At 40.9% G+C, this 12,734-nt stretch overlaps 1 protein-coding gene across 4 annotated transcripts in view; it reads right to left on the bottom strand.

Moving 5' to 3' along the window:
- Window positions 1–12,734, bottom strand: part of PSPH (phosphoserine phosphatase) — a 90,594-nt gene that overhangs the window by 55,783 nt on the left and 22,077 nt on the right. Inside the window, exon 2 of one of the 4 annotated variants that reach the window (XM_058286005.2) lies at window positions 5,073–5,148. The exons of the other annotated variants lie outside the window; for them this stretch is intronic. Coding sequence (XP_058141988.1) covers window positions 5,073–5,110 — 38 coding nt within the window. The 5' untranslated portion in view covers window positions 5,111–5,148. The remainder of the gene's footprint in view (window positions 1–5,072; window positions 5,149–12,734) is intronic. 4 annotated transcript variants of the gene reach the window in all.

Raw genomic sequence — 12,734 nt, 5'->3', positions numbered from 1 at the left:
TTTTCAACAGATGGTGTGAGAGAACTGGATATCCATAACCGAAAGATTGAAAGAAGACCCCTATCTTACTCCCTATACAAGAATCAAATCAAAATGTATCAATGACCTAAACATAAAAGCCAGGACCATAAAACTCCTAGGAGATAACTTAGGAAAATATCTGCAGGGCCTTGTACCCAAACCATGAGCAAACAAAAGAAAAAATATATAAATGGGACCTCCTCAGAATTATACAGTTCACACCTCAAAGGACTTTGTGAAGAGGGTAAAAAGGCAGCCTACTCAATGAGAGAAAATATTTGAAAATCACATATCCAAGAAGGGTCTAATATCCATGATATATAAAGAAATCCTACAACTCAACAATAAACAGACAAAGGAACCAATTAATAAAAGGGCTGTGGAAGCAGATGCAGCTCAAGTGATTGAGCTGCCTACCACATAAGTCCTGGGTTCAGTTCCTGGTGCTTCCTAAAGAAGACGAGCAAGACAGCAAGCTAACATGATGGGCTGGTGCAGTGAACTGACACAAGAGACACATGGAGGAAAACATAACGAAAGACACAACAAAGCAGGGAGCAGAGGTGGCTCTAGTGATTAGGTGCCTCCCTCCCACATGGGTAGGTCCCAGGTTCCATTTCCAGTGCCTCCTAAAAGGAAGATGAACAGACAGCGAGCACCTGTTCATCAGCAAGGAGATGGGAAGAAATCAATAAATAAAATAGGGAAGCAGAGTCGGCCCAGTGGTTAGGGCGTCTGTCTACCACATGGAAGGTCTGCGGTTCAAACCCCGGGCCTCCTTGACCTGTGTGGAGCTGGCCCATGTGCAGTGCTGATGCGTGCAAGGAGTGCCATGCCACACACAGGGGTGTCCCTGCATAGGGGAGCCCCAAGCACAAGGAGTGTGCCCCTAAAGGAGAGCTGCCCAGTGCGAAAGAAAGTTCAGCCTGCCCAGGAATGGCGCCATACACACGGAGAGCTGACACAACAAGATGATGCAACAACAACAAAAAAGAAACACAGATTCCCGTGCCGCAGACAACAGAAGCGGACAAAGAAGAACACCCAGCAAATAGACACAGAGAACAGACAACTGGAAGGGGGGCGAAGGGGAGAGAAATAAATCTTAAAAAAAAAATAAAGGGAAACAGACTTTGGCCCAGTGGTTAGGGCGTCCGTCTACCACATGGGAGGTCTGCGGTTCAAACCCCGGGCCTCCTTGACCCGTGTGGAGCTGGCCCATGCGCAGTGCTGATGCACGCAAGGAGTGCCCTGCCACACAGGGGTGTCCCCCGCGTAGGGGAGCCCCACGCGCAAGGAGTGCACCCGTAAGGAGAGCCACCCAGCGCGAAAGAAAAAGTGCAGCCTGCCCAGGAATGGTGCCGCCCACACTTCCCATGCGGCTCAGGACAACAGCAGCGGACAAAGAAACAAGACGCAGCAAGAAGACACAGAAAACAGACAACCGGGGGAGGAGCGGGGAATTAAATAAATAAAAATAAATTTAAAAAAAAAAAGGACAATAGACTTGAAAAGACATTTTTCTAAAGAAATACAAATGGTGAAAAAACACATGAAAAACATTCAACATCACTGGCTGTAGCAGTTTGATATTTATGAATTCCAAAAAGAGATATAGATTGTTTGTAAACTGGTCTGTTCCTCTGGGCATGATACCCTTTGATTGTATTAGATTTAGCAGAGATGACTTTGATTAAATTATGTTAGCATTAGAGCTTTGATATGACCACATCATTAGGGCATGCAGGGTTGTGTCCCTGCCCCCTTGGTAGACTATATAATCAATCAAGAACATGAAAACAGATACTGGAGAAGAGAGTCAGCTCCATAGACATGGCAGAGGCCCTGAGAAGAGACATGAGTCATTCACCTGATAGTTTACAGCTGACCTTGTGAAGAGACCAGAGCAGCCGAGCCTGGAATGAGCTCTGGGACAAGAAACAAGCCCTACGCCAGACTACAGTTGAGATCAGAAGAAGGTGGACCCACGGAGCCTTAGAAGGGAAGAGGAAGGCTGACCCTCACAGACATCACCCACCATCTTGCTTCAACATGTGACAAGAGTTTGGTAAGAAAGTACCCCTTATGGTACCTGGAGTTTGACTCTTTAGAGCCTTGTAACTATAAGCTTTTACCCCATATTACCCTCTATAAAGGCCAACAAATTTTTGGTACTTTGGATCAGCACCCCTTTGGCTAATACACTAGCTATTAGGGAAATACAAATCAAAGGTATAATGAGATATCATTTCACACCTACTAAATGGCCATTATTAACAAAACAGAAAACTACAAGTTGGAGAGGATCCGGAGAGATAGGAATGCTTATTCACTGTTGGTGGGAAGATGGAATGGTACAGCCATTGTGGAAGTCTGGTGGTTCCTAAGGAAGTTATAGGTCTATGATGTGACCCGGCAATAACATTACTAGGTATATACCAGAAGAACTGATAAAAGTGACACGAACAGACATCTGCGTACCGATGTTCAGAGTGAATGATTCACAGTTGTCAAACTATGGAAACAACCTAAGTGTCCATCAACTGATGAATGTAACCAAACTGTGGTATATACACACAGTAGAATATTATTCAGCTCTAAGAAGAAATGAAGTTGTGAAACATATGGCAACATGAATGAACCTGGAAGACATTATGTTGAGTAAAAGCAAGCCAGGCATAAAAGGACAATTATATTATTTTGCTATTATGAACTAAATATAATGAACAAAACCATGGAGTTAATAGCTAGAAGTTCCCAGAGAATAGAATGTGGTTAGAAAATGGAATGCTGACCTATAGTTTGTGCAGAATTGGTAAAAAGTTGTTCGTAAATGCTTGGAAATGGTTAGAAATGGTGAAAGCACATCATAGGATTTGTAATTAGTAGCACTAACATATGGGTATGATAATGCTTTTTAAAATTTTTATTTTAGAGTAATGAAAATGCTCTAATATTGACTGAAGTGAAAAATGCATAATTCTATAATTATACCAAATGCCACTGATTGTATACTTTAGATAAACTGTATGGTTTATGAACAAAAAAAATAATAAGGTGGTGTATGGGAATACTGTATGTTATACATGATCTGTCTGTAAATCCACAACTTCTCTAATTAAAAAAAAAAACAAAAAACAAACCCACAGCGAGATAACATCTCATACCCACTAGAATGGCTACTACTAAATGGAAAATAACAAGTGCTCAAGAGGTACACTGTGGGATTGTAAAATGGTGCCAACACTGTGGTGATTTCTTAGAAGTTGTATATATAACGACCATATGATCTGGCAATCCCAATTCTTAGTATATATCCAGAAGTAATGAAATCAGGGACTCAAAAAGACATTTGCACACCAATGTTTATAGCAGCTTTATTCACAACTGCCAAAAGACAGAAACAATCCAAGTATCCATCCATAGATAAATGGATAAACCAAATGAGGAATATATACATATACAATGGAATGTTATTCAGCTGTAAAAAGAAATGAAGTGCTGATGTGACAACATGGATGAACCTTGAAGACATCAGGTTGAATGAAATAAGCCAGACACAAGCAGACAAATACTGTGTAATCTCAGTTACATTCAATAAGCAAAGCAAGCATATTCATGAAATCAGAAACTAGAATATAGGTTCCCATCAGCCACAAAGGGGAGGGGAATGGAGAGTTAATGTTTAATTGGTAAAGAGTTTCTGTTCGGGGTAATGGAAAAGTTTTGGCAAGGGAAAATGGGCACAGAGACAAACCTTTGCGTATGTAATTAACACCACTGAACTGTATATTTGAAAAGAGGAAAAAAATAGGAAATTTTAGGGTGTATGTAAGTTATCACACACACAAAAACCCATAGAACTATACAACACAATGTAAACAATGTGCTAAATTTGATAACATAATTATAACTATTATTTCAAAGGTACCACACTAAGGCAAAATATTAATAATAGAGAGAACTGCATGAATGGGGGTGTGTGTGGGAACTCTATACTTCCTGCATGATGTTTCTGTAAACCTACAACTGCTCTAATAGAAAAATAAATTAAAAAATAAAAATGATGGTACAGAAATACATGTACTGACAAAGATGCTCACCTTATTACTAGGTAAAAAAGGTAAGTTATTGTTTTAGTTTTCACTTCTGAGGCTAGGAAAAGTCCAAATCAAGGTAACATCAAGACGATGCTTTCTTTCCAAAGACTGACACCTTCTGGGGCTGGCTGTTGGTGAGCCTTGGTCCTTAGCTTTTCTGTCACATGGCAGTGCACACGGTGGCCTCTCTTGGCCTCTTCCTTCTCTTCCAGGTTCCATTGATTTCAGCTCTGGCTATTCCTCTGTGGCTTTTTCTATCTCTGTCTGAATTTCATTTTGTTTATAAAGGACTCCAATAATGGGATTAAGATCCATCCTGATTAAGTTGGGCCACACCTTAAGTAAAGTACCATCATCAAAAGGTTCTACTTAAAATGGGGTTCATGCTCAAAGGAATGGATTAAGTTTAAGAACATGCTTTTCTGAGGTACACAGCTCCAAACCACCATAGTTATGGTGAAATATGCATAGTGTAATTCCACTAGTGTAAAAAGAAAAATGCATGCATAAATACATACATTAAAATATTAAGGTGGCGGTTTTTATTTATGGTTATTTGTATTGGAACGAAGGTTTTGATTTTTTTTTTTTTTACTTCGTGCTTATCTATGTTTTCTGCTTACTGTATTCTCAGCAGGCATGTATTATTTGTACAACAAAATTAAAATTAGTTTTTAAAGATAAAATAGAAAAGTACGTAGGCGACTCACCATAGATATGTAAGAAGATACATATATCTACTTAAAAGATAAATGACAAACTGAGAAAATACATTTGCAAAATATATGACTGATATTGTGGTCCACGCAGCAAAATAACCATTCTAAATATTTACAACAAAGGAAGTTAAATATAGATAAGTGGTTACACATTTCATGGAGCTGAGAAATCCATGGCATAGGATGAAGCCACTCAGAGATTAGTAACTGCAAGAAGCCATTACCAACCAACCTGGGGAGGTGGTACTGCCAGGCGCAGGGTCTTCTCATGAGAGCAGGATCCACTGAGGAGGCACATCCATTGCCACCTAAGGCACGGGGGAGAAATATCCTGGTTTCTCATTTTCTCTCCTCAGGGTTTTCATTTGACTAAACCTAGCTAGAAACCAATTGACCTGGGAACCCAGAAGAATCTATTTTTCCCAGAGTTAGAGTGTTTAAGGGAACCTGCAGCAGCAGATATCAGGAAACACCAGCAGAAATAGACCGCTTAAAGATAAATTCGTACTAAAGTGAAAGAATTTCTTGTTTGAAACAACCAGAGTAGAAGTAGGGATAAAAAGAACTGAGGTTGGATAGAGCGACAACCGAAGTTCACATATAAACATTGTTTGAAAAACAGAATGTTTTCCAAAGCCTTTTATGAGATACCAATGAACTGTTACAGTCTAAGTTAAGACCTTATAAATCAGGTTAAGTTATATATATAACTTATGCTAATTTACATACCTTTAAAATATTAACTGAATACATAATTTACAGACATCCACAGGAATACTTAATGTCCCATTATATCATCTCTCAGTACGGGATGTTTATTGTTTTACAGTTTGGCTACTTTCAGTATCAAGAAGCCTTTATAGAGGAAGAGTTCCATCTCTTTCCATGATCCTCTGAAGTGTAATATATGCCTTTCTTAAAACTATAATATAACCATACATTCAATACCATGGCCTATCCATAGAATTGAGTATTTTGGACCAGGTTACTTGTGGCACAGTCAGTGCTACGTTTGGGGTAAATGCAGTAATGTTTTAGCCTTATATGGGGTAGAAATCAAGCATATAATTGTTTGTCTCTAAGAAGAAAAATACACACTAATATTAAAATAACTTCTATGGCTGTGAATTATTCATTTATTTTTCCAATAGTTGATATTGTTCATTCTTAGTGCTATTAAGTAATGTATGTAACTTTTACATCTTTCAACTTAAAGTTGTAAACTACTTCATTTAATCAGGACTCTTCAATCTCATTTTCATTTGCTTTGTTTGAATTAGTTGTAGTTATTTATTCATATATTAAATCTAAGATTACTGGAATGACAAGTACACCAATAAAGAACTGAATATTTGTGGGAAAAAAAAAAAAAAAGAAGGCAAACTCTTGAGTCCCTAATCAGACCTACTGATTCAGAAAGCTGTGTTTTGGGGAGCGGATGTAGCTCAGTAGTTGAGTGCCTGCTTCTTATGTACAATGTCCTGAGTTTAATCCCAGTACCTCCTAAAAAGAGAAAGCTATGTTTTAAGAGGCCCTTCAGGTGATTCTGTTGTACACATTGATCTACAACACTCAAGAAAATATGAACCAATGATTTTTTTAGCTAAGCCAAGTTGTCATTAAATAGTTTTGAGCATTCAAGAACTTCTATGAAATAATATTATCCTTGAGGAAACTACTAAAGAACAGAAGAAGTTTTTGTCAATCAAGGGATGACAAAGGAAACTTCCAGCAAAGGAACTTGCAAAACTGACTAAACAAGCCTAGGTACTGGGGAGAACAAACAGAATATAAACGTTATATAACCTGACAATAAACAAATCCTAACAAATAACTAGGCGGGGAAAGATTATAGAAGGAAGGTAGGTAAGTTTTTGCTGGCTGCCTTATTTGTAATAGCTGAGTGTTATATTATTTAAAGCTGATAATTAACATAAATAAAAGTATACTTGACAAGAACAAAAAAAGAAAAAAGCATATATGATAGTGTAAGGGATTTTAAGAAAAATAATACTGTTAACTAAAATCACATGATAAAGGAAAGGAAATAAAGAGATACAGTTTAAAGAAAATAAGAATTGGGAAGTGGACTTGGCCCAGTGGATAGGGCGTCCATCTACCACATGGGTGGTCCAAGGTTCAAACCCCGGGCCTCCTTGACCCGTGTGGAGCTGGCCCACGTGCAGTGCTGATGCGCACAAGGAGTACCCTGCCACACAGGGGTGTCCCCGTGTGGGGGAGCCCCATGCGCAAGGACTGCGCCCCGTAAGGAGAGCCGCCCAGCACGAAAGAAAAGTTCAGCCTGCCCAGGAATGGCGCCGCACACATGGCTGCCGTGCCACACAGGGGTGTCCCTGTGTAGGAGAGCCCCATACACAAGGAGTGCACCTGGTAAGGAGAGCCGCCCAGCGCAGGGGAGAGAAATAAATTAAAAAAAAAAAAAAAAAGAAGAAAATAAGAATTAAATAAAGGCATATTTATCCATATAAACAATAGTAAAAAATCCAAAGCTTCCTAAATATCCCTATACAGGGAAGCAGACTTGGTCCAATGGATAGGGCGTCCACCTACCACATGGGAGGTCCCCAGTTCAAATCCCGGGCCTCCTTGACCCGTGTGGAGCTGGCCCATGCGCAGTGCTGATACGAGCAAGGAGTGCCCTGCCACACAGGGATGTCCCCCACGTAGGGAAGCCCCACGCGCAAGGAATGTGCCCTGTAAGGAGAGCTGTCCAGAGCGAAAGAAAGTGCAGCCTGCCCAAGAATGGTGCCGCACACACAGAGAGCTGACGCAGCCAGATGACACAACAAAAAGAAACACAGATTCCCGGTGCTGCTGATAAGGATAGAAGTTGTCAAAGAAGAACACACAGCGAATGGATAGAGAGAGCAGACAACTGGGGGGGGGTGGGGGGAGAGAAATAAATAAAAAATAAATCTTGGAGAAAAAAAAAAAAAGAAAACCTATACATATGTATATATGCACACATGAAAAAACAAAGGAAGCAGACAATACAGTAAAAAGACATAACATAAAACATGTCAAATTAAGACGTCATTTAAATAAATGTAAATAGGCTTAACTCACCTTTTGGAATAAAAACATTGTCAGACTGGATCAAAAATCAAAACCAGGGAAGTGGATTTGGCTCAACTGATAGAGCGTCTGCTTACCATATGGGAGGTCCAGGGTTCAAATCCAGGGCCTCCTGTCCCGTGTGGTGAGCTGGCCCACACGCAGTGCTGATGTGCGCAAGGAGGGCTGTGCCATGCAGGAGTGTCCCCTGCATAAGGGAGCCCCACACGCAAGGAGAGTCACCCCGCATGGAAAATGTGCAGGCTGCCCAGGAATGGCACCACACACACAGAGAGCTGACACAGCAAGATGACGCAACAAAGAGAGACAGATTCCCAGTGTCACTGACAAGAATGCAAGCAGACACAGAACACTCAGCGAATGGTCGCAGAGAGCAGACAATGGGGATGTGGGGGGAAGGGGAGAGAAATAAAAAATTTTTTAAAAATCAAAACCAAACTGAGATTCACTTAAAACAGAGTGATTCATAAAGATTGAAAATAAAAGATGAGTAAAGGTATACTAGTCAAGAGAAAATAAAAGCCAAAGTAATGATTTTTAAATAGAAGAAGAAATGGAATGTAGGCCAAAAATCCTTTAAATGAGACAAACTATTGCTTAAAGGTAAAACTCACAATGAAGGAAAAAAGTTATGAATATCACCAATATTCGTGAAGCAGAAATTATAGACGATTTAAGAAGAAATGGGGGAAGCAGATGTGGCTCAAGCAATTGGGCTCCCATCTACCACATAGGAGGTCCTAGGTTTGATACTGCATGGCATGCTGGCCCACACAGGAGTGTTGGCCTGCGTGGAGAACTGGTGCAGCAAGATGATGGAACAAAAAAAGACACAGAGGAGAGACAATAAGAGATACAACAGACCAAGGAGCTGGGGTGGCACAAGAGATTGAGTACCTCTATCCCACTCCGGAAGGTCCCAGGATCAGTTCCTGGTGACACCTAAGGGAAGTCAAGCAGACACAGAAGGACACACAGTGAATAGACACAGAAAGCAGACAGTGAGCACAAACAATGAAGGGAGGGAGAAATAAATAAATAAATAAGCTGGAACACTGAAGAACTAAATTCTAAAAAGAGAAAAAAAAAAAAGAAATAGGGAAGCAGATGTGGCTCAAGCGTTTGGGCTCCTGACTACCATATGGAGGGTCTTGGGTTCGATTTCCAGGGCCTCCTAGTGAAAAGCAAGCTGGACCACATGGCACAGAGGGCTGGCTGGCCCGCGCAGTGTGGAGAGCTGGTGCAACAAAATGATGCAACAAAGAGAGACACAGAGGAGAAAGTGAGAGACAAAACAAGCCAGGGAGCTGAGGTGACTCAGGTGAGAGTGCCTCTCTCCCATGTCGGAAGGTCCTGGGATCAGTTCCTGGTGCCTCCTAAAGAGAAGATGAGAAGATAAGCAGACACAAAAGAACACACAGCAAATGGACACAGAGAGCAGACAGTGAGCACAAGCAGCAGGTGGGGTGGGGGATAAATAAATCTTAAAAAAAAAGAAATAAATTTCCATAATTATTTTTAACTATGACTCAAAATTTACTAAAAGAAACATTAATAAATTTGGACAGAAATAAAAATTTTCCACATGACAAAAAAACCCACAAAGTTAAAAGACAAATGATAAAGTGACAAAAAAAATATTTGCATAACTTCCCTAGTACAAAAAAAAATCCTACAAAAAGAAAAAGATCAATAATCCATAGAAAAATGAATGAAGGAAATACATAGAAGGAAAAACAAATGGGTTTTAAACAAAGGAAAATCTCAGCTTCACTGCAAGAAATGTAAATTAAAACTGCACTGAGGGAGCCAATGTGGCTCAAGCAGATGAGTGCCTGCTTCTCACATGGGAAAGTCCTGGGTTTGGTTCCCGGTGCCTCCTGAAAATGAAAGGACAAACAACAAGCAAACAAATGAAAAAACCAACTCAGGAGAGCCAATGTGGCTCAGCAACTGAGTGCCGGCTTCTCACATATGAAGTCCCAGGTTCAATTCCCGGTCCCAGTAGCAAATAATCAAAAAATTGCACTGAAGAGAGCAGACATAGCTCAAGTGGTTGAGCGCCTGCTTCCCATGTACAAGGTTTCAGATTCAATCTCTGGTACCTCCTAAAAACAATCAAATTAAAATACCAGGGAAGCGGCTGTGGCTCAGGCAACTGAGCTCCTGCCTACCATGTAGGAGGTCTGTGGTTCGGTTCTCAGTGCCTCCTAAAGACAGTGAGCTGGCTTGATGGACAGGCAAAGCAAGCTGATTCAACAAGATGACACAACAAGAGACACAAAAAGGAAACATAATGAGAGATAAAACTAAGCAGGGAGCAGAGGTTCCTGATGCCTCCTAAAGAAAAACAAGCAAGACAGCGAGCTGACACAATGAGCAGGCACAACAAGCTGACACAACAAGATGACATAATGAGACACAAGAAGAAAAAACATGAAAGACAACAAAAGCAGGAAATGGAGGTGGCTCAAGTGATTAGGTGCCTCCCTCCTACATCAGAGGTCCTGGGTTCAGTTCCCGGTGTCTCCTAAAGACACAACAACACACGGCAAGTGCAAGCAATGAGGGGTAGGGAGAAATAAATAAATAAAATAAAAATAAAAATAAAAAAAAAGACAAAAAACCAACTCTCACTGGGGAGTGGGTGTAGCTCAGTGGTTGAGTACCTGCTTCCTATGTACGAGGGCCTGGGTTCAATCCCCAGTACCTCCTAAAAAACAAACAAAAAAATGGAACAGCACTGAGTGATTCCTCACTGTTGAAGAAAGGAATAAAGGAAAGGAAAAGTGCTAGAATGAACGCTGCAGTATTGTACTGGAATTGAAGACATCAGTATGAATGGATGGTTCATACACAGACTAAAGAGAGAGAGATTGATATAAATCCTTAGTTCTGTAGGGCTGCTATAATGAACTGGGTAGACTTAAAACAACCAAAATTTGTCTCACACTTCTGGAAGTTACAAGTTGAAAATCAAGGTGTTAAAAGGGCCATCTTCTCTCTGAAATCTATAGAAAAGAATCTGCTCCATGTCTCTCTCCTGGCCTCTGACAGTAGCCAGCAATCCTCGGCTTGTGGTATAACTCAATCTCTCCCTCCATGGTCACATGGCTGTCTTCTCTGTGTGTCTCTCTCTTCACATGCTGTTTTCCTCTCCTGTGTCTATGTCTCTTTTGTTCTTTTAAAGACAACAATGGGAAATGGACTTTGGCCCAGTGGTTAGGGCGTCCGTCTACCACATGGGAGGTCCGCGGTTCAAGCCCCGGGCCTCCTTGACCCGTGTGGAGCTGGCCCATGCGCAGTGCTGATGCGCGCAAGGAGTGCAGTGCCACACAGGGGTGTCCCCCACGTAGGGGAGCCCCACGCGCAAGGAGTGCACCCATAAGGAGAGCCGCCCAGCGCTAAGGAGGGAGCAGCCTGCCGAGGAATGGTGCCGCCCACACTTCCCGTGCCGCTGATGACAACAGAAGCGGACAAAGAAACAAGACGCAGCAAAAAGACACAGAAAACAGACAACCGGGGGAGGGGAGGGGAATTAAATAAATAAAAATAAAAAAATAAAAAAATAAAGACAACAGTCATAAACGACTAAGGACCCATCCTTCTCTAGTTTGGCCTCATCTCAACTATCAACATCTTCAGAGCCTATTTCCAAATAGGTTCACATTCACACAACTGGAGGCTCAGGACTTGAATATGTCTTTTGGGGATATACAACTCAACCCATAACAATACATGTGTATATGTATGTGTGAATACACACAAACATTTTCTAGCTCTCTAAACTGGAAGGGCTTGGAAACAATAGCATCCTAGTAGCAATGAGCACACTCGGCACTAAGATCTTGGTTTCTAAATCCTATTAATAAAGCAATCAGGGCTTTTTTGGTAGAAATGGCTGATTCAAGGGCTGGGACAGAGAAAGCACAAGATAAATATGGAACACTTTGTACTTGAGCCAGAAAGTTTAGAAAGTACTCAGAAAATTATAGGGACAGGCCAGAAACACAGGAGCCAATTTGAAGGGGTTCCTAATTTGAGCAATAAAATGATATAATTGGTTATAATCTATTGTATAAAATAAGAATCATTGAGTCCATACCAATATTAATTACTTAATTAATTAATGGGGGAGAAAGGGGAGCTCTTCCTTATAGTGGAATTCCAACAAATTACATACAGAATGATGATAACAGAAAAACCACCATGTGGCGAAAAAAACTACCAGGTCTGTGATTTGAACTGACTGTACTTACAAGCTCATAAGTAAGCCATTACTGTTTTGTGGACGTTGGCAGAAGATAAGTGACTCCTGGGTCAGAAACAAAGGACTTTATTATTTACAGCATAACAAACAGCATGACCACCAGCATATTTAGGTGACTTCCACTAAAGTTCCACATGGCCAATGCAATATAGCCCAAATGTATGCCTCACTTGCAGTGGGTTTGGATGACAGCTGAGGAACACTGAATTTGGGAAGCAGTAAGCAAGCCTGTTTTTTTGCCCAGGGAGAAATGTTAATTTTTCTCTTAAGATTACCAGCAACATATATAGATCTGAGGAAAATCTCAGGTAAAGAGCAATCAGGGGCAATATACCATGTGTGCAGGTGGTCAGGCTGCAGGAGAAGATGGAAGTCTCCACAGGAGTTAAAGTTCCTTCTATTTTGCACTTTGAAGAATTTGAAGGACAGAAAGGAATAGATGATGGTACAGGTATGTTATTAATAGTTGGCCTTAATAGTTGAGGCCTTGATGCTACTGAAGATATGACACCTACAAGGAGAAAAGGC

The sequence above is a fragment of the Dasypus novemcinctus genome, chromosome 23 (assembly GCF_030445035.2).
Source record: "Dasypus novemcinctus isolate mDasNov1 chromosome 23, mDasNov1.1.hap2, whole genome shotgun sequence".
Classification (NCBI taxonomy): Eukaryota; Metazoa; Chordata; class Mammalia; order Cingulata; family Dasypodidae; genus Dasypus; species Dasypus novemcinctus.
This window is presented reverse-complemented; position numbering and strand designations above follow the sequence as displayed.